The sequence below is a fragment of the Trachemys scripta genome, chromosome 6, assembly GCF_013100865.1.
Source record: "Trachemys scripta elegans isolate TJP31775 chromosome 6, CAS_Tse_1.0, whole genome shotgun sequence".
In the NCBI taxonomy this organism is placed as follows: domain Eukaryota; kingdom Metazoa; phylum Chordata; order Testudines; family Emydidae; genus Trachemys; species Trachemys scripta.
This window is the reverse complement of record NC_048303.1, coordinates 108,900,619-108,927,300: the sequence shown is the minus strand read 5'-3', so window position 1 is coordinate 108,927,300 and position 26,682 is coordinate 108,900,619. Positions and strand designations below refer to the sequence as shown.

General features: G+C 40.3%; 1 protein-coding gene across 11 annotated transcripts in view; it reads left to right on the top strand.

Annotated features, from left to right (window-relative positions):
* Window positions 1-26,682, top strand: part of ELAVL2 (ELAV like RNA binding protein 2) — a 145,814-nt gene that overhangs the window by 60,065 nt on the left and 59,067 nt on the right. For 6 of the 11 annotated variants that reach the window (XM_034774311.1, XM_034774317.1, XM_034774314.1 and 3 more), the window contains 2 exons: window positions 11,361-11,451; window positions 13,879-14,122. In XM_034774311.1, the coding sequence (XP_034630202.1) occupies window positions 11,380-11,451; window positions 13,879-14,122 (316 nt within the window). In that variant the 5' untranslated portion in view covers window positions 11,361-11,379. The remainder of the gene's footprint in view (window positions 1-11,360; window positions 11,452-13,878; window positions 14,123-26,682) is intronic. The other 5 variants (XM_034774319.1, XM_034774318.1, XM_034774321.1 and 2 more) reach the window with 2 other exon arrangements.

Below are 26,682 nucleotides of genomic sequence, written 5' to 3'. Positions count from 1 at the left end.
CGCTTCAGAGGAAGAGGCAACTCAGGGCCTCTGGTTATACGCACGGTTCACATTTAGAAGGTCACCTTTGCAAGAGTATTCTTTAAGATGCAGATGTAAGCACTATAAACTGAGTTTGTTAATAGAAGTTTAGGTTTTGCAGAAGGCAATAGTATTCATGCCGTAAAGCTTCTTACGTGCCACAGGTCTAATCCCGCCCCCCATTGTACATTTTTTCCTCTCCATCTGTGGAAATAGTTTAGCTTTAAATCCTCTTGGAGGTGGGAGAAGAACTTTCAGAAGTACAGTAGAACCTCAGTTACAAACTCATAGGTCAACCACACATCTCATTTGGAACCCAAAATACACAATCAGGCAGCAGCAGAGATGCGGGGGTGGTGGTGGGGGTGAGTGAGGTGAAGCAAATACTGTTAAATGTACACTATATTAAAGGGAATTTTTTATATTTAGAAACTTTCCAAGGTAAGGGAACTGTTTGTGCTTCATTTAAATTAAGATGGTTAGAAGCAGCATTTTTCTTCTGCATAGTAAAGTTTCAAAGCTGTTTTAAGGCAATGTTCTGTTGTAAACTTTTGAAAGAACAACTGTAACGTTTTGTTCAGAGTTACGAACAATCTCCATTCTTGATGTGTTTGTAACTCAGGTTCTACTGTATAGTAGGTCCAAAAATGTTGTAGATACTTATTGTGACATTCCCCAAAACATAGCTTTTTGCAGAATTTCAGAACTTGATTTTTTTACCACTTTTTTTTGATAGTCAAACTGGAGGATGTATTCTCATTTTATCCACTGTTTTCCTTGTGCATCTTATTCTCTGGTGGTACTTTTATAATTTCTCAAATAATTCACGTTTAAACATATCTTCTGTGTGTATGGTTTCAGAGTAGCAGCTGTGTTAGTCTGTATCCGCAAAAAGAACAGGAGTACTTGTGACATCCGAAGAAGTGGGCTGTAGCCCACGAAAACTTATGCTCAAATAAATTTGTTAGTCTCTAAGGTGCCACAAGTACTCCTGGTCCTTCTGTGTGTAGTTTCCCTTCATGAATATGTATGTCTTACCATCAAACCATATTTTGTGAAATGTATATTGGAGCTATCGCCTACAGAATCATGCCGAAGGATTCATTCAGACCCAGTCTCTTGTCTTTATCCTTTCATGTGCAAGTGCACCCAACAAAATATCAGGACAAATGGCGTCCCGACCATACTTTGGTCAGGATGCGGGACAAACTCCTCAAAATCAGGACAGTCTGGTCACCCTATCCAAGCTGTTTCTTTCAGATCTGTCCACAGTCTTCGCCATCATTAATCCTGAGGCTGAATCATGTCTGCAGATCCTACTAAGAGTTGATAGGGTTGCTCTTAACTGGTTAAACTCCTTTCTGTCTGAAGATCCGTTCTGCTGAGGACACTTATAGGAGTTCCAATTTGTTAAGCAAGAGTGAAGACCCTTCATAAGCATTGTGAAGGCATTAGTAAGGGAAGTGGACAGCCTTACCCAATGCCTAATGGAGTTTAGGGCATGGTTGAAGGGCTAGATGTAAATTGTCTCAGACAAGACCATATGCTTATCTTTTGGGGTTAACAATTTGAAGAAATAACCATTTTTATCTGAATCCCAGACTAATGGAATCTCTTATTTCTAAGTCTCGTAACCAGGAGGGCTGCTTTTTGACGCCCATCTTCCTCACTTTCTTCTGTATGGTAGTTGAAAAACATTTTAGCTGCTTGTGCTAATCTTTCCCCTGTATAAAGGGGAAAGCGACTGCTGGCAGGGTGATACTAGTGAGGGTTGCTTGGCTTAGGAATTTGCTTCCCTCCTGGATAGTAGTTGTAAAATCCAGACATTCAGGTCCTGAAATCAACCTGCTCTTAATTTAGTGAGAGAAGGCCAAGGGATTTGAGTGGTTATGTACTCTGGTCACGGGAAATTGTCTTGGGGCTAGAAATTAGTTGTAGCAGGTTAGAAACGCCTTTTCCTTTTTCCAGGACTAGATTTGTTTGTCTAATCTCTTTTGAAACAATGCAATTACTAAAGGACTTGTTGATTTGGTGCCTCATTCCCATTGGCTTATACTGTACTTGGGTTTCATTAGCTTCCACTTTGGTTTTCAACAAAGCTATCAGAATCTGGGTCTATGTAGTTATGTAGAATTTTTTTCCTTTTTGTCAATTCCTGAGGGATTGTAGTTTATCTAGGTACAGTGCTTCTCATTTTCCCACTGGGAGAAGGCAAGATTTCCCCCCCGCCCAGCATTCTGACTTCTTCACTCTACAAGGGAAGAGAACCCTGTAACAAGGTGAGGATAGGTAACTTGTCTGCATTGCTGATCCACTGAGCAAAAGTCTGTCTTGGAACTTCAATACTGAAGTCCCAGTAATAACAGGTATTCAGTTCTTCCCGTCCAAAATAATTTGGTTACAGTTGGAGTCTGTGGCACCTGTGACTCAAGACTCCTGTGAATTCTCTACTTTACTTGCGTCGCTTACTTGTAAATTTTTTTTTTGTATATTTTTGTTAGCAGTTCCAGCTGCTTCATTCTTGTTTTTTTCAGAATCAGGGCTTGAAAAATTATTCACCTGTGGCATGTAAGAAGCTTTACTGCATGAATACCATTGCCTTCTGCAAAACCTAAACCACTATTAACAAACTCAGTTTATAGTGCTTACATCTGCATCTTAAAGAATATTCTTGCAAAGGTGACCTTCTAAATGTGAACCGTGTGTATAACCAGTAGGGTGCTGCCTGAGTTTGCAGATAACTCTAATGTATCTTCTGCTGCTCATAGCTTTTTGCAAGCTCCAGGGGAGAACTGAAGATGCTTTGCACAGTTTTCACTTCTTCTACTAGGACCTTTTGTGGTGGGGGTTGGGGAAGACAGTGAAACTGGCCAGGTTTGCAGTCATTTCACTCTGGCTCCTCAGGAAATGTCTGAGGAGCAGCCGAAACTGGCACTCGAGCTATTCGCTGAGGGAGGACCTGAAACCAGAGTCCTCTAACTCCCACTGTTCACACAAATCAGGAAGATGAGTTGATGCACAGAATTTGGGTAGTCTTTACAAAATGGAAGGATGGCCTGTAGTCTGTGGGGGGTGGGCTGGGGGAGAACTTAGACCTCTGGCCAAAGCCAAATTATGACAAAAATTTAAGTTCGATTTACATGGTACTTGTCCATGTTAATTAAGATTTTTTTTTTTTTATGGACTGGAAGAGTCTTCCAGAACCACCTCTACGGTGGATCAAATCCTGTATTTCCACATACAAAGTCACCAGTCTTCTCCCTAATAGCATTCACAGGACACTTTACAAGTACTGTGGCCACCTTATTAGGTGAAGGGGAAATGGATTCAGTGGAAAAGACAGTGGTTCTTCCTTGCATGCATGCCTCTTTTTACAAAGTATTACATGTTTGGTATATGCAGTGGTGTTGTAGCAGTGTTGGTCCCAGGATATCAGAGACACAAGGTGAGTGAGGTAATATCTTCCTTTGGACTGACTTCTGTTGGTGAGAGTGACCAAGCTTTCGACACGGAGCTCTTCTTTGGGTCACAGAAGTTGGTCCAATAAAATATTACCTCACCCACCTTGTTTCTGTACATATTTGGTGTCCGTCTCTGTAGATGGTGTCTTTGGCCCTCTGGAGCTGAGTGCTCTTGCTTTGCAGAGGCCTTTCCATACCAAATTGGGGAGTAAGGGGGCACCCCTGTTCAGAAGCCATTGTCTAGACTGAGACTGTTAGATGAGCAAGAACAGAAGACTTTGCTTACTCTGTAAATTTCTGCAATGACACTAATCTAGAGTTACAAAGAGCAGACAATTCTTTACGGTCTGTTCATTTTCTACCCCCCCCCCTCCTAAATAATGCTTTTAAAATCCAAGGAAAAATCCAGCTGAAGGAAGACTGGTAACGATAGTTTATTTGGGCTAGAAAATGTTAGAAGCCAGTGACTGTGTTCATGTTGGTTAGCAAATTCAAACAAGAGGTTCAGATTATCAAATGAATCATTGCAGAATGCCAACTTCATGGGGGGGGGGGGCATGGAATCTCACTTCCATGCCCCTTAGCTTTGGTGATCCCACAAACTTGCCTGCTTACACAGCCTTGTAGTTTTTGTGCAGGCAAAATTCCTATTCACATCAGTCATTTTCCCTCTAATAAGGAAAAGTGCACAACTTGAGTCCTTGAGTTATTACTTGACTCTAAAGAATAGCCAAAGGCAAAATTTTTCATGTCTCTCTTTAAACTTTGGCAGGTGAAAGAGAATGTTTTATCCCATTCACATCACTTGTACTGGGTTTCAGTCTTTTTTGGCTTAAAGTTCATACCATGTCATTTGATCACATTTAATTTCCAGATGCTTTCTTGTTTTGGGGAATTAAGCTGTTCCAATAGCTGAACCCACAAGTCTCCATGCAGATATGAAGAACTAGAAAAAATGAGTATTGAATGTTTCTAGCTTGCTTCAATCTCCCTTCTTGAAGTTCAGTGTCCTTTTTTTCTACATTCTCATGTGGTCTCATTTCTCCCCTCCATTGTGGGAATATCCAACTTTGTCGTACTGTTATTTAGGACAAAGGGCTATTGAGCTGCGGAAATAGGTATAGGAAGGTTGTTGAGCAGTTTTTATCCTCGTATTTGCTCAGAAATAGGCTGTTCAGAGAAACAATTATTTTAGAAAAATTGGTACCATAATATCCCAGAGTGAAGTTCAGGTTTATATTAGGATTGCTGATATCACCTATTAGTTCTATTCCTTGGTCCTTCTGTGTTTTTGTATTCATGGTTTCTGGATGTCATCTGGGTGATAAAATCAAGTTGTTATATCCAATCTGGATTTCCTACCTTCATGCTTATTTTATTAGTATTTAAGGATTTCTTTATTTTGTTTTCTCTCCTTTTAACTTTGCTCTTGAGCAGTTAGAGTATATCATTGATTCTCATGCACTGGGCTTTAGAAATGCCAGTTGCATTTGTCTTCTGATGCCAAGGATTTTTATTCACTTCTAAAGCTTATTACATGGATATATGGAAACGTTTATTGGTATCCCTCTTCACGGTTCCCTGCAGATGCTTGCCTTAGGGATTATAAATCCTTTTCTTCCTCCTTTTCTTTTGTTGATGTGACCTTAACTATTTTGCATATTTCCCTGGTACCGATACATAGAACCACAAACATAGAATTAGTGTTAGTATTGCGCTACTTAGCACAATTCATCTTTTGGGTGTTCCATAGCACTTGCGGGTGGTTCTTAATTCTGTAGGTGGAGAACTCCCAAAATCTTAAATGTTTCTTTCCTTTATGATGATCCCTTTTGTGCAGGTTTCCCCTTTTTTCCCCAAGAACTTCCCCATGTTACCTTGCAGCTTTCTGTCTGGCTAAAATCTTTAGCCAAAATAATCATTGCTTGCCCCCTATCATCAGCCTCTTCACAGCATCCCACATTACTGTGTGTAGTCAAACTTGTCCTTTGTTTTAAGGCCCGGAGTCACTCAGCTGTGCTCACTGAAGCACAATCCCTACCCGTCCACCTCTTACATTGGTAGTCTGCTGTCTCCATTTTCTTCTAAGCTCCCACCTGGAATGCTCGGTCTGTCTAGCCACCACCTTTAACCCGTTCCGATCTTCCTAAAAACTCAATCTATGCGGTAAAACCTACAAATGAAGAAAAAATTGATTTATTTGGTTTGCAACAAGCACATACTGAACTGTAGCTTTTTTGCCTTTTCCCTCCCTTCGTGTCCCCCCCCCCTGTTTGTGCTTGTGTAATTTGCTTGATTTTTAAAGAGCCCAAATACTTTCTAGATTTGTTTAGTGAGGTGGTCAGCACATGTGGGTGACAATAAAAATAACAAACGCTTACCTCTCTTCTACAGGCTATTGTACACAGATTGTAAATTTTCCCTATTGTATAGTTGGGGCGGTATGTGGGGAATAAGGACATTCTACCTCGGGCCCTGAAGAAACAACCATAAAGATACTGGACATGAGGCACTTAGCCCAATAAAACTTACAAGAGCTGTCTCCTATATTACTCTGCCTCACTGGAATTGGTGGGTGCCAAAATCATAGGCTGCTGCTCAGCTATGAGTTTGATACTCGCCCTTATTTAAGTTCCTAGCAAACCTCCTGTTGAGCATGATTGATACTAGGGCTCCCTACCTTTTATATTGCTGTAGTTGTCATACTCTGCCATCCACATACTTGATGAGATGTGCTATGCAGACAGAATTACTTCTCACAAGTGGGTCACTTCCTCCCAGGCAGGTTTGCTGGTGCATGGAGAATGATTGGACCTGCCTATCTTGGGAGGTCCTTCGTTTTTTAAGAAATTGTGCTGCGCCTCCCTCCCCCCGCCCCGGTCTTTCCTTCACTACCAACCCTTGTTTCCATGACTTGAGTCAAGGCTACTGGTTCTGAGGACTTTACCCTGTTCCTATATCCACAAATAATCTTATTTATTTATTAATTTTTTAAAAGAACCCTTCCCATAGTATTCCTGAATTCCTATCCTGTTTCTCTAACTGATTTCATAGACCTGCACAAATAAATGCTGTGCATCTGCAACATCACAAAGGACCCAGGATTCAGAACACCATTAAATATTTTTTCGATTATCTGTGCTTTGAAGGATTAGAATTACCAGTATTTGTCTTTCGCTATTTGTCTTCATTTGAGTATTGATGTGAAGGGCTGCTTTCTTTTTAATAATATCCTCGAAGACTGATTTACGAAGGAAGAGCACAAGACAAAATTGTACTTTTAACAGACATTTGACAACTTGATGAAAATCTAGTGTGAGGCACTTTGCTCTACTTTGCAAGTACAATTACCTTTTTTTTTTAAAGCCCTAGCAAAGGGCATGCCAGCAGATCTTGTGCCCATGCTAGTAAACTTTGACGACCATATTTTGCCTTTAGACTACCACCATAGTTGGCAATGGTTGTAGTCTAAAATGAGTCGGAAGGGAAGAGATGCTATCCAGCTGGTCTTAAATTTACCTTTTTTATTTTATTTCATCCAAATTGAAAAGGACATAAGTGCCAATCACTTAATATTTCCAAAACAAAATGGAGTGCAGTCATGTCCATTCTTCTCCCATGCAGTATAATGTTAGCCAGAAGGGGATATTTACACTGGTTTATGCCTCCATTCCCCCTACCTCTTTTCAAAGGCCAGATGGAACAAATGGGCCCCGAAGGTCAAGAAATCTGGGTTATTTAAGACCAAGAGTGGGTCGTTATTTAAGACCAAGATCTCCTGGGTCATTATGGAGAGTACCCTACCAGCCACCCAGTATCTATGTGAAGGTGGAATCCAGTGTAGTCTTGGCTGGCTGGTAGCATATCACTGAGTGAAAGGTGCACTTTCAGGTAGGTTGGTCTCTGACCATTTTGGATTTTCTAGGTCAAAAATCCAGTATTTAAATGTGCATCCAGAGGAGAACTGTTTAACTAGTGCAGGTCCTAAAGCACAGGTATTGCGTATTGTTGATAGGATGCCCTATTTCAGCACAGATCTTAAAATCTGTATTCAAAAGAAAAGGCTGTACCTATCTATCTGGGGCAAGTTGTAAAATACCCTTTTGACCATTGCTTCTACATTACATAGAGTTGGCTGTCTGTCTAGCCAGACAGCTCCCCTCCCACTCTCAAGGTTATAAATTCAGCTTATAATGGTGGTTGAATATCCTAACTCCTGTAGACTGATATCTTTGCCATCTCTTCCGGTTGGATGTCTCATTCTACTGGTATCAGCTTGATTGAGTTTCAGCCAAGTCCTCAATATTAGGATCTGTTTTTGAAGGATCTCTGTGGTGTGTGGTTTTTTTTTTTTCATTTTATTTATTTATTTTAATGGAACTGATTACAGGGTGGATTGTTTCAAATTAAAGTACAGTAATTCACCAGTTTTAATTATGGTTTAAATCTGAGCAGGAAATCTTGATTTAAAAGTCTTGGTTTCAATCTTGTTTTGCATTTGTACTTTTTATTTTCTGTAAAGAGGTTATACCAGCCTTTTGAGAATAATTTGGTACTCTCTTGCAAATCGGATGACACGCTGTATCTATATATACTTATTTAAACAGTTATAGCTAATCATTCATATTAATTCTTATATTAAATAGGGAAGCATTTCTTATTTACTAGATACTTTTTGTTACTGTGTCAAGCTATATTTGGATGGAAATTGGAATTCAATTAAAAATGCGCGCACACACACTTCAAAATTGTTTTAGTTAAATAGAACTACCTTAAATGTGCTGGATATATTCAAAAAAAGTTACCAAATATGTTTGCATTTTAAAACTGATTGTGTTTGGTTTTTTTTTTTTTGTGTTTGTGTGTGTGGTTTTTTTTTTTTTTTTAATTTAATACAAGTGAATTGTACTAATGCCTTCTGGTCATTGTGTCCTTCTGAACTTTAGAACTAATAGATCTTAACCTGTCAGACCTAATTTTTATTCATAAATTGGAAGAGAAACTTTCATGCTTTTTCAACTTTCAATTGCTTTCTCGGCTTTGAATGAACTAATTGAACTGAACAAGCTGAATAAACTGAAATGAAGAAACTATTCTCTCTGCACCTGCACACAAGGCTATTACTGTCAAAAGTTGGGTTAGCACACTTCAACAAAATCTGGTTCCTGGTACTTAGCTAGTGACTTTGACCAGGCTAGTGGTCTGACATTTGTCTTTAAATCATTGACAACAAATTGGACTGCATGAATATTCTATATTAATGTAACTTAAATGAATTAAATAGGTTACAGTAAATTTGTACCTTTAGCATAGGTGATCATAATTTCAAATTTAATTTAAGATAGGTACTTTTTTTTAAATGAACCTATTTAAAGTCTGATTTAATAAAAAATTATCCACCCTGCCTGATTATGAATAATTTAGGAGAGACTTGGAAGACAGTGTTTGTCCCTTTTTCTTGTTTCCTTTGTGCATCTAACACTGCAGAGTCTGTATCATTGGTTTCCCCTGATCAATTGGTTTCTGCTGTGTCTGTGGGTCTTTTACCCAGCAATAGAAGATGATAGAAAACCCAAAGACCTTTCCCAAGGGGAATCTGGGGCTGGGGTAAAACTTGAAATAAATGTTAAAGAAATGGTCAACTTGTCTAGTTGGCTTCAAAATGGGTGTTAATTAGAAATGTTGTTGTTGATATGGAAGGTGAGAGGAAATCATTAGTTAATAAAATGTAACTAAAAGCCATTTTTCTAACCAGAACTTAAATGTATTTTTAAAAATCTATTAAAGTTGGTGGCTTTGCAAAGGCTAATTTTGACTTTTACTTCCAGGAAACTTGAGATTTGGAGCAGTCTGTATAACAGGGTTGCTGGTAACGAGTGAAATTGTAAAACAGGTGGCAGAGCAAAATCTGTCTTTGAGAAATTGTTTTGGTAATTCAATTATTGGCTAGCATAAAGGATTGGCCAATGATAGTCATGTGAGAAGCTTATGTAATGCATCTCTACCACCAGAGAAAGCATGTGTTAAGAAAACTAGTCGTCTGGAGAGGGACCGCTCGAAATGTCACCTTTTCCTATGGTCAAAGTAAAACTCTTTGCATGTCAAGTCATCTTTAGAAGTGAAGAGATCCTGAAGTTTCCTACTTCTGTGACACAACTGTGTCAACTTAGTGAGTTTTTTGGAACTGCAGTGCATTAGAATACAAGTTATTGTAAATCAGGATGATATGACACAACTACATCCTTCAAGACTACTTGATCAGGTTTGTCCTGACCAACTAGCACATGTATGCTTAAAACTGAGAATTATACTAAGCTTTTCTTGTGTAGGTGACCATTCTTTTAACTTGCCCTTCAGTCTGCAAATGGGTCATTATAGGGTAGGATTTACAGCATGGTAGATTGAGTTATGTATTATCCTCTTTGTCTCTAGTCTTATCTTAACCCAATGTCTCAAATGGTCTCTTCAAAGATTTATTAAGCCTGTAATTGATATGAAGACACAAGTATTGCTTTTAAATTGGAACACTAAATATTTACTACTGGTACAACTCAAACTATAAGCTTTAACTTTTCAAGCAAACTGTTTTAGGTTTTATAACTCAAATAAAGGAAAATCAGAATTGCTCTATCATGGGTTACTTAAAATTAAGTAGCCTTGTGTTCTAAATTCTATGCAGAAAACAGCCTTCCAAAAGCTGAATTGCTTATGGCTGTGGCTGGGTTAAACAATCTCTGGATTTATTTTTTTTTATATGGAGATGTACCTATCTCATAAAACTGGAAGGGACCTTGAAAGATAATAAAGTCCAGTCCCTTGCCTTCACTAGCAGGACCATTCCACCCCCCCCAATGGCCCCCTCAGGATTGAACTCAAAACCCTGGGTTTAGCAGTCCAATACTCAAACCACTGAGCTATCCCTCCCTCCTATATGAATAGAGTAAAGAAGTTGGGCTAGATTAGCACAGCCAAAATTGTGGCAAAAAAGCAGCAGTCTCCTGCTTTGGTTTAATGCCAAGATTGTGGCTGTATTTAGTATCTGGGCAAATTGCAATACATTGTAAATGGCCATTACCTATGTCGGTGGCTTCCTAGCATTGCTAATTTCAAATCCTGCTGTGTTTTGCAATTTGCATATTTAAAAAAGTTCGGTTGGTTTGCTTGGGGACAATAATACTCTTTATTCAAACATTACCTCTAACATTCATATTTATTGATCCAATTATTCCAGTTGAAAAATGCTGACTGACTCTTCCGCTTCTTTATCTACGTACAGTATACTGTTTCAATAGGGCTATTGTAAGTAAATCCATGCTGAAATGAAGCAGCAAAGCTTCTGTACATAATTTTAACTCACTTTTTTAACGTGAAGTTCCAGGGTTAAGAGTAGACTAGATTCTAGCAGAGCACGGTGTTGTCTTGTGTTGTGACTTTCATGGGTGGGATGGATGTATAATGGAGCTGCGCTTTTTTTTTTTTTAATGGTACATGACCACCTTACATTCTAATTGAAACTAGATTCATTTGTTTCCCTCCTTCTCCCTTCCTTGTTACAGGATTTAAAAAAAAATCATGTGGTGGTATGGTTCTTTTTAGACATGGTGTGGTTTTAAGGTAGTTTCCAGGCTAGGTGCAGAGATAACTAGTTTGTACTACCTTTAAATTAGGCTGTTTTTAAAAAACAAACACAATTCATGTAAGAAAGATATGTTTTAACCAAGTTTGGAAAGATTAGATTGGAATTGCCTCAAATTCAATTAAACCACACTGCATGGACGTGCTTGGAATATAAATACAATTACTGTAAATTTGTACAAACTGATTTGTTGCATTATCTTGCTAATCTAACATACGGTACTTTTTGTGTCCATATTGCAGACGGCAACTCCAAACTAACATGGCAGTCAGACTGTGTGATGTGGCTTCTCTGCTTAGAAGTGGTTCGTGGGCAGCAGAGCCTTGGACTGGGGTCTGTGGGATTTTTCTTAAATTCTGTAGGCTACTTTTTAACATGTTAAAATAGTGCTGAGGCCATACCAAACACTTAAATCTCTACTGTATATGCTTTCATGTTTAAACATAGTTTGTATCTCTATTTTGTCAGGGCCCAGAACAGAGTATTATGATTTTTTTTTTTAAACATGGTGATCTGTAGAAATTTAAACTGCACTGATTTTCTTTCTATTTACAAATAGCTTTTTGTACTGATTTAAAATATCCAATGGATAACTGAAGAGTATAATTGTAATAAAACTGTTTTGGTATGGTCTGAATACTAAATTACAGTAATCTTTAAAACCTGTACACTGTATTTTTTTGGTTACTAATTTTTTTTAAAGTTATTTACAATTCCTACTCTAAAAGTTGTTTTAAAATTGTAAATTACCTTTAAAACTATTTTTTCTGGCTGAAAAAATACTTACTCTGTAACTGCTCAAAGACTTGCTTGATATTCTGTGAACAGTTGTTGAACCTATCAATGGAATATGCGTTATTTGTAAAATATAACATTAGTATCACTTGATTCAGAGCAGATGGTCCTATAGCTGAGAAATGTTGTAATTTCAGTGTACCCAGGCTACTGCAGCTGTTCACTTGAATGTTGGCTTAGGATCTCATTCTTGCCTCCTGAACATAAAAATAAAATGTGCAATTAAGTGAGGATTGTTTGTTGTCCTTGCTAATTTCGATCAATGAACACTTCAAAATTTAAACGCAGACCCAGTGAGTTTCAGTCAGAATGCAGCATTTGTGGCTTACCCGGCTCCGCCAGATATACTAACATTTGGATAGTAATTTTGTCTTAATTGGCCTCAGCTACTTTCTTGTCTTTTGACACAGGCTTGTTATAATACAGTGCCAGGTCCAGGTTAACCCACAGGAGTTTGTCAGGAGGGAAGAAAATGTTGCTGCTTTAGTGGGAGCTCAGTTCAACAAAACTGGATCCATTTTTTTAAATGGGAAAGATGTTTAATATACTTAATTACTGCTTTCAGTTTTGTTCCAAATGCCACCTCTTGGGCAAGACTGTATTTCTACAGGAGTTGTCCTAGTTGTAACCTATTTTAAATAAACAAAACAAAAAACAAGCACCAGAACCCACAACTGTTTCACGGGGCTTTACAGCTCCTACTTTGAAGACACTTTTACTCAGTCAAATTTCCAGGCTTTGAAAACAGTTGACTTCATAAGAGAATTTGGCTATTTAAGCTGCAGATTTATTAAATGAGGCTTTTGTGTGAGATTTCCTCTTTGAAACCAGCATAAAGTTAGATTTGAGCACTAATTATCTTTCTGAAAGTGTTCTGTAATTTGTGCTTAGGGTTGTCGTTTTAATGTTGGAACCTATATTTTCTTAGATAATAAACCTGACCAACATTTACGTTGTATTTAGAATTGGAAACTGTCCTGTGTAGCCAGTTCTGTAAATGGATAGAGTAGTTAACACTTGGATATAGTGGCTGCATTAAAAAGTTGTCTTGCCAATAGTTACCATGCAGTGAATATCTGATATCCCCCTTAGTTGGAATAGATCTCTGGTATCATCTAGGCAAGCGTTGACTCTTTAATGACCTCTTCTGCATCTGTGAGTTGTCCCTACAGTTATTTGGGGTGAAATAAGTCTGTACCATAATCACTCATTTATGAGTAAAATAAGTACAGTAAGTGCTAAACCATGTCTTGATTTTTGGGGGGAGCTGAGAGGTACGGAGAAGGGGGATTGTAGGTATCAGCCTATTGGAATGCTGAGTGCTATTTAAAAGCTATTACTGACCCACAGAGGTGCAGAAGAAAATGGCCTTAGATCATCAAGAAAGAAGAGTTCCAGTTTCCATCCCAACATTTCCATTGTCTCTCTAAACATCTTTAAATCAGGGATTATGAATTGTTTTCTTCCAATGGTCATCAGAAGTAGTCTTAAAATATTGTTAGACTTGTTTTCAATACTGGAAAAGTAACCAAAAGAGTACATGCTGTTTTTTTTGTTTTGTTTTGTTTTGTTTTTAAAGTGCATCCTGTACTTTGTTGGTGCTCAGTTGTAAACTGTTAACAAAGTTAGTGCTTAGTAACTGGTTAAAATGTGTTGATATAATAATTCCTGTACTTGGAAGGCTGATTGCTTCTATGTGTTGTAAAATTAAGTTTTTCGGTGGTTAATTTTTTGGACAACGCTTTCTAGAAGCACCCTTAATAAATACCTTAGCACCAACCTTATTTGCCTTTAAATTTCTAAACATCTTACTACATCACAATTAAAAATTCCTTTTTGTAGAGGCATTATTGGAAGCCTGGAAATAACCTCTTGTGCATAGTGACAAGTCTTTAAATTCTTGGCTGGAATCTCTAATAGAATGTGAAATATGAATTCTGACAGTTCTTATTTTCTCTGTTTTAGCAGGTAATTGCTGCCATGGAAACACAACTGTCTAATGGACCAACTTGCAATAACACAGCCAATGGTCCAACCACCATAAACAACAACTGCTCATCGCCAGTTGACTCTGGGAACACAGAGGACAGCAAGACCAATTTAATAGTCAACTACCTTCCTCAAAACATGACACAAGAAGAGCTGAAGAGTCTGTTTGGAAGCATTGGGGAGATAGAGTCCTGCAAGCTTGTAAGAGACAAAATAACAGGTATGTTGGAACTGTAATTTTGCATATGCACATACAGGCAATATGCTCTTTAAACCAGCATTTTGCATAACATTCAGCTGTTGTGAATTATGGGATTCAGATGGAAGAAGCAGATACGTATGTTGCTAGGCTGAAGATATTAGCTGTGCTACAGTCTCACTTACGAAGAATTTAAATGCTTTTTATTTGCGTTTCATCCAAGTTGGTAGATGAGCAATATAAATGCTAACGGGGCCTTTGAATGCTTTCTGAGCTAGACATTAAAGGCTTTTGGAAAGGATATTGAGATGTGAAAAGAATAGATAACTGTACATCATTGACTTGTGGGGTATTTTTTGATTAACTCAGTTGGAACTTTGGTTTGCACTAAGCCCGGCAGATGGAACAGCACAACTTAATTCTCCTCTCTTTCCCCCCTCCCCCCATGAGATAAATTAAATAAATCTGAAGCTTCCCATTTTTCAGTGGGGAAAAGGGTGGATGGAATCCTTGTTCACTCATACTCGCTACAGTCTCTTGGGTGGAAAATAAAACTTTGCACGGCAATATTTTAAATGCAGCTTCCGTGATACATGCTATCTGTCCTGTCTGAGAGAGGTTGCAAATAATGTGAACTGAAGACTGAATGCAGCATTTCTTTCATTTAACTTTTTGTTTAGCATAGGTTGAATAGTTCTGTTGCACAGGTCACACATGTCTCCAGGATGAAGACATTACAAGCCATACCCCTGGTTATTAACTTTGAGTATTTTTAAGTCAGTGGTTTTCAAAGCTTTTGTATTGGTGACCCCTTTAACACAGCAAGCCTCTGAGTGTGCCCCCCTTATAAATTACCCCTCCCCCCATTTTTAATTTAATGTAATGGGGACTCCGGGCTGTCAGATCCATGGAGCTGAGAACTCATGACCCCATGTAACACTGGTCTACAATTTTTGAGAAGTCGTCTGCTTCAGAGATAAAATGTGGTATTTATTATGTATTTTGATGTGCTGAATTCAAATATGACCATTGAAACAACTGACTGGCTACTGTTTCTAAGATATTTAAGTTTTTATATTTTATGTCTATGTATATTGTGTAGATAGTAGAGTTTTAATCATAAATTGTAAACCTAGGTCTTTTCATGTGTTTATGGTTGCTTTACATGATATTTCACCTGTCCTGTTTCTGTAACACTTTAAAAATCAGCAAAAGGGTTATATAAATAAAATTTATTATGAAACAAAAGGCAAAAAACTATTCTGTACATAGTTTAGTCCTATTCAGTATCTACTCGGTGCTTCTTGGCTTGTCTCTTGTATTCATTAAATGGAGCATCTCTTGTCACTGTCCAACAGGGCCTGCAAGCATTGATGGGCTCCATTTGCCCTGATAGCATTTCCCCATTGTTGCAACGTCCTGGTGAAATCGCTCGCCGTGCTCGTCTCTCACTGCTCTGCAGTTCGGTGGAAAAAAATCTAGATGAGAGTGCAAAATATGTATCTTTAGTGACATGTTGCAACCAAGGCTTTTGTATGCCTTGAGGAGGTTTTCCACAAACAACCTGTAGTTGTTTGCCTTGTTGTTTCCGAGAAAATGTATTGCCACTAACTGGAAGGCTTTCCATGCCGTCTTTTCCTTGCCACGCAGTGCGTGGTCAAATGCATCATCTCGAAGAAGTTCACGAATCTGAGGGCCAACAAAGACACCTTCCTTTATCTTAGCCTCTCTTAACCTTGGAAATTTTCCACGGAGGTACTTGAAAGCTGCTTGTGTTTTGTCAATGGCCTTGACAAAGTTCTTCATCAGACCCAGCTTGATGTGGAAGGGTGGTAACAAAATCTTCCTTGATTCAACAAATGGTGGATGCTGAACACTTTTCCTCCCAGGCTCCAATGACTGTTGGAGTGGCCAATCTTTCTTGATGTAGTGGGAATCTCTTGCACGACTATCCCATTTGCAGAGAAAACAGCAGTACTTTGTGTATCCAGTCTGCAGACCAAGCAAGAGAGCAACAACCTTCAAATTGCCACAAAGCTGCCAGTGAAGTTGGTCATAGTTTACGCACCTCAAAAGTTGTTTCATGTTGTCATAGGTTTCCTTCATATGGACTGCATGACCAACTGGAATTGATGGCAAAACATTGCCATTATGCAGTAAAACAGCTTTAAGACTCTTCTTCGATGAATCAATGAACAGTCTCCACTCATCTGGATCGTGAACGATGTTGAGGGCTGCCATCACACCATCGATCTTGTTGTAGGCTACAAGATCACCTTCCATGAAGAAGAATGGGACGAGATCCTTTTGACGGTCATGGAACATGGAAACCCTAACCTCTCCTGCCAGGAGATTCCACTGCTGTAGTCTGGAGCCCAACAGCTCTGCCTTACTCTTGGGTAGTTCCAAATCCCTGACAAGGTCATTCAGTTCACCTTGTGTTATGAGGTGAGGTTCAGAGGAGGAGGATGTGAGAATGTGGGTCCTGTGACATTGATGGTTTAGGACCAGAAGTTTCATCCTCCTCCTTTTCCTCGTCTGACCCAAGTGAGAGTGATTCTGGTGCATCGAGAACCGGCAGCCCTTCTCCGTGGGGTACTGGGCGTATAGCTGATGGAATGTTTGGATAATGCACAGTCCACTTTTTCTTCTTTGACACACCTTTCCCAACTGGAGGCACCATGCAGAAGTAACAATAGCTGGTATGATCTGTTGGCTCCCTCCAAATCATTGGCACTGCAAAAGGCAGTGATTTCCTTTTCCTGTTGAACCACTGGCGAAGATTTGTTGCACAAGTGTTGCAGCATATGTGTAGGGCCCACCTCTTGTCCTGATCTCCAATTTTGCAGCCAAAATAAAGGTGATAGGCTTTCTTAACCATAGTGGTTATACTGCGCTTTTGTGATGCAAAAGTCACTTCACCACAAACATAGCAGAAGTTATCTGCACTGTTCACACAAGTATGAGGCATCTCTGCTCACTTTGGCTGAACAGAAATGTGTTCTTTTGCAAAATCAAACACTGACAAATAAGAGAGCACGACACCGTATGATTTCTAGAGCTGATATAGGGCAATTTGTTCAGCAGAGTGATGTAAGCTTCGTTATGATTGCATCATCCATGACTTCTAGGAATAACATGATGCATTCATATCATGCATGACGCAATACCAGCTTCAGATTGCATCGTTCATTGTTTTGCCTAAAAAGCAAGTACTGTCCAAACCCAGTCATAGATTTATTCATAGATCCAGTCAAAGATGTAGTTTAGTCATTTCTGGTTTAAATTGAGATCCCTTCCCTTTAGAACTCACCTATCCTCCGCCATTCCCAAGTCAAGGGTCGTATATACTGACCCAATAGCATATCTTGAAAACTAGAACCACTCAACAATTTTAAGCATCATTTTCGTTCTCAGTGACCCAGTATTAGTAAAGTTTGACTACATTTATTTCAGAAGCATTTTGGCTGTAGAGCAGTGTAATCATCTTGCGACCCCCTGAGGGGTCATGACCTCCCAGTTTGAGGACCCCTGTTTTAAACACTGTTGGGCGGATGTGTATACATATATTTAAATAACAAAATGAAGAGCTGTATTACAAAGTTTTTGATCTCATCCCATTCTCTTCGCCAGATGTCAAAGTGTATGCAAAATTAGAAGTATTTAAACTGCATTGCATAGTCAGTGGCTGTAGCAAAGTTTTAGCTAGAGTTGACATTTTTAGATGAAGTTCCTTATGTGTATAGAACTAACTTTCCGGTTCTCAAGGAATTGCCTGTTTGCATAAAGGTTTTTGAGTATTCCACATCCAGCTTTTTAAAGTGATTGCCAGCTAAATCATTTTTTCAGTTACATATTTCCAGTACACTTACAGATGGGGGCTTTTAAGATGTCTTGGATCTTGTGTGGTTTTTAAAGAGAACTCTCTGTAAGGTCCCAATCTCCATTTGCTGACTTTTTGATTTGAGAGGGGAGGCTTCTCTCATGTAATCAGTAAAGCTGGTAGAAATTTTGCAAATCAAGATGTTTCTTTTTTACCTCAACTCAAATTTTTTTGGCAAGCTTTCTCCGTTTTTTTTACCAGCTCTAATAATTAAGAGCTAACAGAGTAGAAAGAGCATTGTAGAGTAGAAATGCAGAGGTCTCAGTTTAGAGACCAGTTTTATTCTGAAAGTTAGCTTTAGGGACACGAACACCTAGCTGTGACTGCAGTAGGAAATGGGGATGTCAGCGTGAGGCCTAGAGGGCACCTGTAGCCCATGAGCAGAAACATATGGGAAAGGAATCCACACACCTCTGCTGAGAGCTGGCCAGGTGTCATTTGCACTGTTTGCATGCTCTTTCCTGACTACACTGTTCCAATGGCATGGATCTCTGCAGGCATTTTACCCAACAGTAGCCGTGCTACAGTTGCTGCTGGAGTGGGGAACTGGTGGTTCTTGGCAGCCAGCCAGGAGCTGTTGAGGAAAAGAGGATTCTCCCAGCATCACACTGTACTTGTGCATCTGCCTAGACCACCATCCCTACTGCAGTTGGGCTTGCCTTCCTCCAGCCTAGTACTAACGAACTATAACAGACCCCATGTGATCTGTATGATTAATTTGCACCATGGACCCAATTCCATGGCAACATTAATTTAGTCTAGCGCTGTGAAATATCATCCTGCATTCCCTTCCTTCCTCCCCACATACATGCCACTAAGATTCGGGTTCAAAATACTAATTGAATTTTTTTAAAAAAAAAAAAAAGTCAAGTCGTCTTTTTGAGGATGACTTTCTCCACTTTGTGCTCCAGGCAACTTGGTTCCATTTCCCCGGTGTTAGATCCTGCAGTGTTTTCCGGGTGGCCTGACTCCTTCCCCTTTCTCCTTCATGTGTTCCAGGAAAGGGGAGCTTCAGCAGCTCATCACTTTGGGCCACCGCTGCTGCTGCTTTTCTCCAGTCAGCCTAGTTGGGCAGCCTATTCTAGCTCCCTTAATCCTCCCTGGCTGCAAGCTGGAGTCTAACATTTCAGTCCTTGACCTCCTGCTGCCTAGCTCCATGGGGAAGTTCAGGGAATGTGCACTGGAAGTCAATTAACTCCTCCTTACTGGGAATCCCTGAGGATATAAATTGGCCATCAACAAGTTGAGGCTTGAAATTAGGGGGAGGTTTCTAATCATCAGAGGAATAAAGTTCTGGAAGGGGATCAGTGGGGGCAAAAAAACTTCAAGTTGCTTCAAGACTGAACTCAATAAGTTGATGGAGGAGATTGGCTACAGTGGCACTGTAGCCAATCTGTGACTGCTAGCAGTAAATATCTCCATCGGCGGGTGATGAGACACTAGATGGGGAGGGCTCTGAGTTACTACAGAGAGTTCTTTCTCAGGTGTCTGGCTGGTTGGCCTAATATACTCAGGGTCTAACTGATACCTGTATTTGGGGGTCAGGAAAAAAATTGTCCTAGGTCAGATTGGCAGATACCCTGTGTGTGTGGGGGGGGGGGGGGGGGGGGGTTTGCCTTCCTTAGCGGCATGGGTCACTTGCAGGTTTAAACTAGTGTAAATGGTGGATTCTCTGTAACTTGAAGTCTTTAAGTCATGATTTGAGAACTTCAGTAACTCACCCAGAGGTTATGGGTCTGTCACAGGACTGGGTGGGTGAAGTTCTGTGGCCTGCAATGTGCAGGAGGTGAAATTAGATTATCATGATGGTACCTTCTGACCTTAAAGTCTGTGTCTATGACAAGATGTGGCAGCAGTAAGGTTTGGGCAAGAAAATAGTAAATGTCATTTTGCTGCAGCTGGATGCTGACTAACTCCATGTCAGAAATACTGAGTGTTGTGGTATATTGGAAAGATGCCAAATTATACAGCTACAGAATGGCTGAGTCCATGGAGAACTGAAAGATGAATGGGGCTGTTAACATCTTAGTTACTGTAGACTCTGTGCAGAGACTCAAACAGGCACGGATTGCTGCATGCTCACTTGAGTTCAGTGCTGTCTTCACCTAAGTTCCCTCTAAGCTGCGTGGCTGCGCAGCTGCCTATTAAGACCCGCACAGGCGCTTAAGGCTGTGGTGGGGGGAGATGCCTCTCCCCCGGCCCCAAGCTGCTGTGGGGGAGTTCTCTCTCCCTACTGCAGCCACGGGGCAGCCTGCACCCTCACACCAGTCCTGAGCTCCCTCCCCCACTCCAAACCCCTCGGCCCCACCTCCACCACATGAATTTTGTTACGTGCACCAATATGAAGCTGATGTATCACATATGGACATAAAATATTAGAGGGAATACTGGTCTCCACTGGTATATGGACTAGAAACAATGTTTTAAATTTCTCAGCCATAGAATTGCAGAATCCAGGGGACCCTTTTTTATAAACTACTGTTCCTGCATTGGCATGGGAACTTCACTCCCCTGTAAACTAGGCTGGGCTGGATGGTGGGATGGACCTTCTATTCAAGTAAGTAGGCAGAGTCCCCAGTTAGGAATCCTGATGGTCCCTCACTGCTGCGCTAATAATTCTTGCTTTGCATGTCATGAGAGAATTGGCAGCAGCGATATACCAGATGTACCCAAGTAGTGAAAGGGAGGGGCTGTGTAAAGTGGGGAATGCAGTCCCTTACTTAAGAAGAGAACAAACACGGAAAGAGGAGATAAGATTCATCATTTTAAACCTGAGTTTACCGTACATAATCTTGGTCTTGGTAGGTTTACTGATGAAAACCACACTTTTCGCACATAAGCCATTTGGACCTAAAATGAAAAGGAGTGAAAATACATTTTGTTTTCAAACAGCTTTCCATTTGGGGTACAGTATTTATTGCAGTCCTGTTGTACTCCTCTTCTTGGCTAGTAACTTCCACCTGTTTCCCACCCACTCACCCACCCACGCTTTTTTCAGCTATGCTATATACTAGCTTCATATGTATTCCCACCATAGATAATTAAAATATTGAAAAAGGTATTTGTTATGAGAAATACATTGATTAGGATGAAAGACTATTAATGTTTTGGTGGGTTCACCTAGTGCTAAACTGCCAAAGTTAAACACTAAATTTATTGAGGTTATATGGCTGGAATTTCAGGGAAAAATTTGGGACTTTGGTGTCTTAAAAAATGGCAGGTCCTCGAGGCACACAGCTTGTAGTAAAGTTTAAGCCCATCATGACTGACTGAGATTGGGCCATGTGTCTGTCCCAAACCAACTGGTCAGCATCAAATTGTGTTGTGTGGGTCACAGAGCCCAGATGCGCCCACAGTTTGGAAACCCTTAAAATATCAATGGAAGGCACAGTGGAGTGAGACTAGACTTAGGGCTTGTCTACACGAGGAAGGTAGTGTGGAATAAGCCAGTGTGTAAATTTTAAAGCGCACTTGCTATCCCTCATTAATGCTATGTGGGGAAACTCTTACTTTAAAATATACTGAGCAAAACCACACACAGGCACTTCTCGTGCACAGTTAAGAATGCCCGCGTAGGGAATTAGTGTGGAGTAGCTAATGTGCTTTAAATTCATCCTCTAGCTTACTCTTCTTCACTAACATCCTCATGTAGACAAGCCCGCAGTCTCAACTCAATCTGTTTGTAAATTTTTATTGTCCCTTGGGGGTAGGGAAAAGGATGCTAAAATTGCTCTCTGATCCTTGATTGAATTTAGCAGGGCCTGTGCATTTTGGGGGAGCAAGTGAAAAGGAGTGCAAGTGGGGGAAAATATAAGCTTAAAATATGCATAAGCAGTATCTTTTTGGGATTTTTTTTTTCTTGCTCCTTACTGCTAAATCATACATCCACGTATATTCACCACAATGTCTCCGTGTAGACTTCATAGACTCTGCTGTAGCGGGTGCTGTTTAACTAGCACGAAAGGCCACAGAGCTACAGCAGCTAGCATTTTACAAACTCCATTGCTGAAAGAGCACTTGTCTGTTGGACACTTTATGACTGACCAATTTCTGCTCTATGCATCTTGCTAAAATGGTGTTGCTAGAATAGTTGCTTTAAAAAAAGAAATCTCAAACTCTTCAGTGGAGATCTTGTGTGCGAAGTATCTGGCAAGAGCAAATGTCTGTATTGGCATGTTACGTATCTGTTTTTAATGATTGTCCAAGTGTCCTCCTTTGTGGGCCTGAGATAGGAATCTCTTTGAATAGTACTGTCCATTGGAGCTGTGCCAGTGCCCTGCATAACCTCTGATGTTCTGTAGCTAAGGGTATAAAGAGCAGAGAGTCTGGAACTGTATTTCGGTTCCTTTTTACCGCCAACCGCACTACACAGTTGTGGCCTTGCGTATTGGTTGTATTTGGGGTTCTAGTTACGTTGTCCAGTTAAATTTCACCTTTTAAGCCCTTTGGCCAAAAAAAAAAAAAACAAGGAAGCACCTTTCAAGTCTGGGAAGTGTCCTGCCACTTGACCATTTTTACGCGGAATTGTTGGAGTCTCCAGGATACAAATCCTATCCATTCTACAAGGCAGTTATTCCCATCAGTGACACTCAAAATACCTTTCCTTAGCCTTGGTAAGCGCATATACCACACACATGCTCTATGAAAAAGGCCCCCAAAAGTGCCTGAAGCTCTTTCTCATAGAGACCTGTGAGGGCCTCTTTGGTTCCTAGATAGGAGAACTGCCACCCGGTGTAGACCATTTAGTGAATACTCTGTTGTGCTGGTGATTCACCATGTGCTACAGGACTCATTCAGTGTTGAGTTCAGAGTCAGTGGAGGGATGTCCTCCTCTCTTCAGCCCACTCCTGTACAGAAAGAGGAAGGAAGGATCCCTAATCTTAGGGTGACTAGCAACATAAATGGCTCACTGGTACAGAGGAGATCAAAGCTAGGAGGCAGTTTTAGGCCCAAAACAGATCCCACTGATTTTTCTGCACTGCTCGGCCTCCAGACAACCTCAATGCTGTTCAAAGAAGCTTTTCTCCTACCCATATTGCTATGCTGCCTTCAAGCCACTCAGCACTGTAAAACCCTGTACTGGCCCACTTGGCACTGAAGTGCTTGCCATGGTGCCATGAGTGTCTCAGCTCTCTGCCCTGGCATTCAGCAATGAAAGACACTGGTACATAGACTTCTAGCACTGACATCAGAGCCCCACACACCATCCTCTATGGTGCCAATCATGCTTCCAGTTGTGGAAGAAACAACTTCAGAACTGATGCGCTCATCACCCATGAGGTTCATAGTACAGGGGATTGAATGGTGGTAAACAAGCCAGTTGCTGTTGTGGTCGCCAGTAAGAATCTGTTTGTTCCAGAACCATCCACATCTTATACCTCACTATTGATCCAAGATATTCTGGAACTGTCTAGAACTCCTGAAAGAATGGCTCCACCTATGGAAGAGACTTTTTCTTCTTCCTCCTCCTGCATCTGAAAAGACGGGAGATTCCTCCCATGTATTTGCCACATTCACTATCCTACAAACTGAGCTACTTGGCTAGGTAGTCCAGGGCACACCCCTATAAGAATATCAGGCCACTTGACAGCAACACCCTGTGATACTTCTCATGGCCTGCAGCACTTGCTGGTTTTTGGGCCCCATGTGGAATATCCCAACAGAAGGGCTATATCTCATGGTCTGCCTCAAGACCTGTCTCCTTTCCTTCATATATCCCAGGAAGGTCAATTAGTTCAGTGTTCACCCCTCCAAATGTTGAGCAGGATAATGTACAGGAAGCTGAGAACCAACCTATTTCTATGGTGACTTCATCTTTGCCAGATGAACCGACTACCCGGCTGTTCCAACCCAGCCTGATTACTGCATCTTTGAGGAACTCTTATGGCAGATGGTGGATACCCTGGAAATTCTCCTGCACACTCTGCTGGAGATGGCACAAACTCCTGGAGAGGTAAAACTGCTCTGACCCTGGTGGATTGTCAGTACCAATAAATGAAGATCTGTTAGGTCCCCTAGCTGGTTCTGTGGCAAACCCCAGCCTCAGTGGCACCCATATCAGAAAGATAATACCTCTTCCGAGAGGTTTTAGCATTTTTCAAGTCCTCCAATGTGTGTATCAGGGTGACTGATCCACAAGAGGCCTAAACAACAGATGCAGATTTAATGTACTTTGGTCACATTCGGCATAGAGGTGGAAATATCCTTGAGAAAGTTACAGAAGTAGTGGTAGAGGGTCATTGGAGCAGGGGATAGCCAGCCAGGAAATGGATGGATGGTGTGCAGCAGATCATTGGAAGGTCAGCTGTTGAGCGCTCCAAGTTAGTGATGAACCATGAAGGTTTCTGAAAATTTTGCTAAAATGACAGATTATTCAGACATAAATAAATGGATTTACTTAAAAATTCTTGCTTAACGCTGTTACTGAATGCTACTTGAATCAAGCATTCAGCTTGCTCGTCGTCTTTCCTCAGCCTCATACGAATGAAGCGGAAGATAAACTCCATACCTTGAATGTGTCAGGACTCTTACCATTTGGACCGACTGAGACCATTCAGGAATTCTGCTAGACTATATTTCTGGCTTTTGCTAAACGGAATAAAATGTCAGCCTGTAGCCACACACAAACTGGGTTTCAGACAGTGTTAGAACTTGCTATCTGATAGATCGCTTGGACCGACCTATGCAGATCAGTATCTATTCTAGCAGAGTTCAATCCGCCTCTGCAGCTTTGCTAAGGGACACTTCACTTTTGGAGATTTGCAGAGCAGCTACCTGGAATTTCACACATTCCCCACCCAGTGCTACTCCTTCGTAGAGGGCTCCAGATTAAATGCCAGCTCTTTCAGAATTGTCTTACAGCAGTTTTCAATAGACTCCAACCACAGACTACAGGGCTTGGGATCACTGTATGCAAGTCACCAGAAATTACATACATATAGACAAAACATATAAAAGATCTGCAGTTACTGTAGGGTAACCATTTTTTCCCATTATGTACATGGAGAAATTTTAACCATAGTAGACGCCAGTGTCTATTACTACATAACCTAAAGAGGTTTGCATTCAACATTTTATTTTAAAATAATGTGATTATGAAGAATAAACTTTAAGTGATACGGAGCCAAGAGTTGAACTCAGCATTAAATCTAAGGGCTTATCTCTAATACGTTGTTTGGGGCTTGTACTTGTACAGTGATGGAAGAAGGAAAAATCAACGCTGGCTGTCAGTGCATTCTGTGTCTAACCCTGGCATGGATGGCACAAAAATATTGAATTTTCAATATTTGATCTGTGGTCTCGCATGAGTTTGGCTGTCTATTTTTGTAGATTTCTCTCCTTTCCTCTTCTGAACCTAATTCCCACCCATAAAAAAGCTCATCAAAATGTTTAGGTCCTTGACTAGGGATCCTAGGTGCCATGATAATGCAAATTAATAAAAATCGCTTTCTAATGGCGTTTGTCTGAGTAGAACAAACATATGGCCAATATTTCAACTCAACGTAGGATAAAAAGGTTGAGAAGCCCTATTAGGAGCCCCTATGTTTTTGTGCATTTTATTAAATACTCATGGCCTCATTGGATCTCATATTTAACACATTTCAAAACACTGGAGCAGATTCAGCAAACTGGTTCAGACAGCTAAGGCTGTTGCACTATAGGGGAGATTCTTCTTTCTACAGAGCAGCGCACATTTTTTTTCTCCCCCAATCTGAATAATTGCTTGTTCTTGGTTTTTTGTGTCTCATTTGATGCTTCTTGAGATGTCAAAGCAGAGCTAATGTATTACTATTGATTGTGATTTTTCTTGTAACAATAATTGCAGCAATTAAACTGGAAAAAAATAAGCATCACAAATCTGTGGTAAGGGGAATAAAATGGAAACCACTGTAGTTGTAAATATGTAATCTATAAAATACAGCATACTTATTGTGGGGGGGGGGAAATGGTTTAGAAACTAGTATGCCAAGCTCATTGGAGTCACCCCTGTGTTCATGTACCCATTTGGTTCAAGATTCAGTTTGACAAGACATGTCCCTTCTTGCGTATCCTCTTTGCAACTATAGCAGATGCTTGTCTCGGAACAAAAAGGATCATGCTTGTTAGATAAGTACTGACTTGAATCTTTGTTTGCATCTGAGATTCCATGGTTATTGTGCTATATTTTAGCAGGAAATAATTGCATCCTCTGAAATGCCCCGTTGCAGTTCTTCTGGAAGCCGCTTTCTGCATATGATTAGCTGTATATTTTCCTTTAGTGTGGAAAAAATAGAACTTCACATTGTAATTCCAACTGCATGACCTCTCTGGGGATCCGGTCCCACAGCTGGAGAAACATTGACAGGAGACTACTGTGCAGGAGAATCTGCGTAACATCATTTTTTTCCCCTTTGGACTCCATTGCTGCTCATCACACACATTCCCAAGAGAATCCAATTTGCTTTATTTGTAAGAAACCCAAAGATGATTTTGGAAAAAGTACTCTCAAACTGAATTCCATCAACCTTCTGAAACACAGGGGAGACGTGGGACTTCCATCATTTCCTTGCAAAATAGCAGTGTGCAAACCTCTAAATCACTGCCTGCTTCAACAAACAAGATATATATTGATACCTCATCAAGAAGTAAGTCAATTTTTCTCTTACTCTTGGCAGAACATCTTCAGCATCTGTGAGCCAGCTACCTGGCATGAATGTAG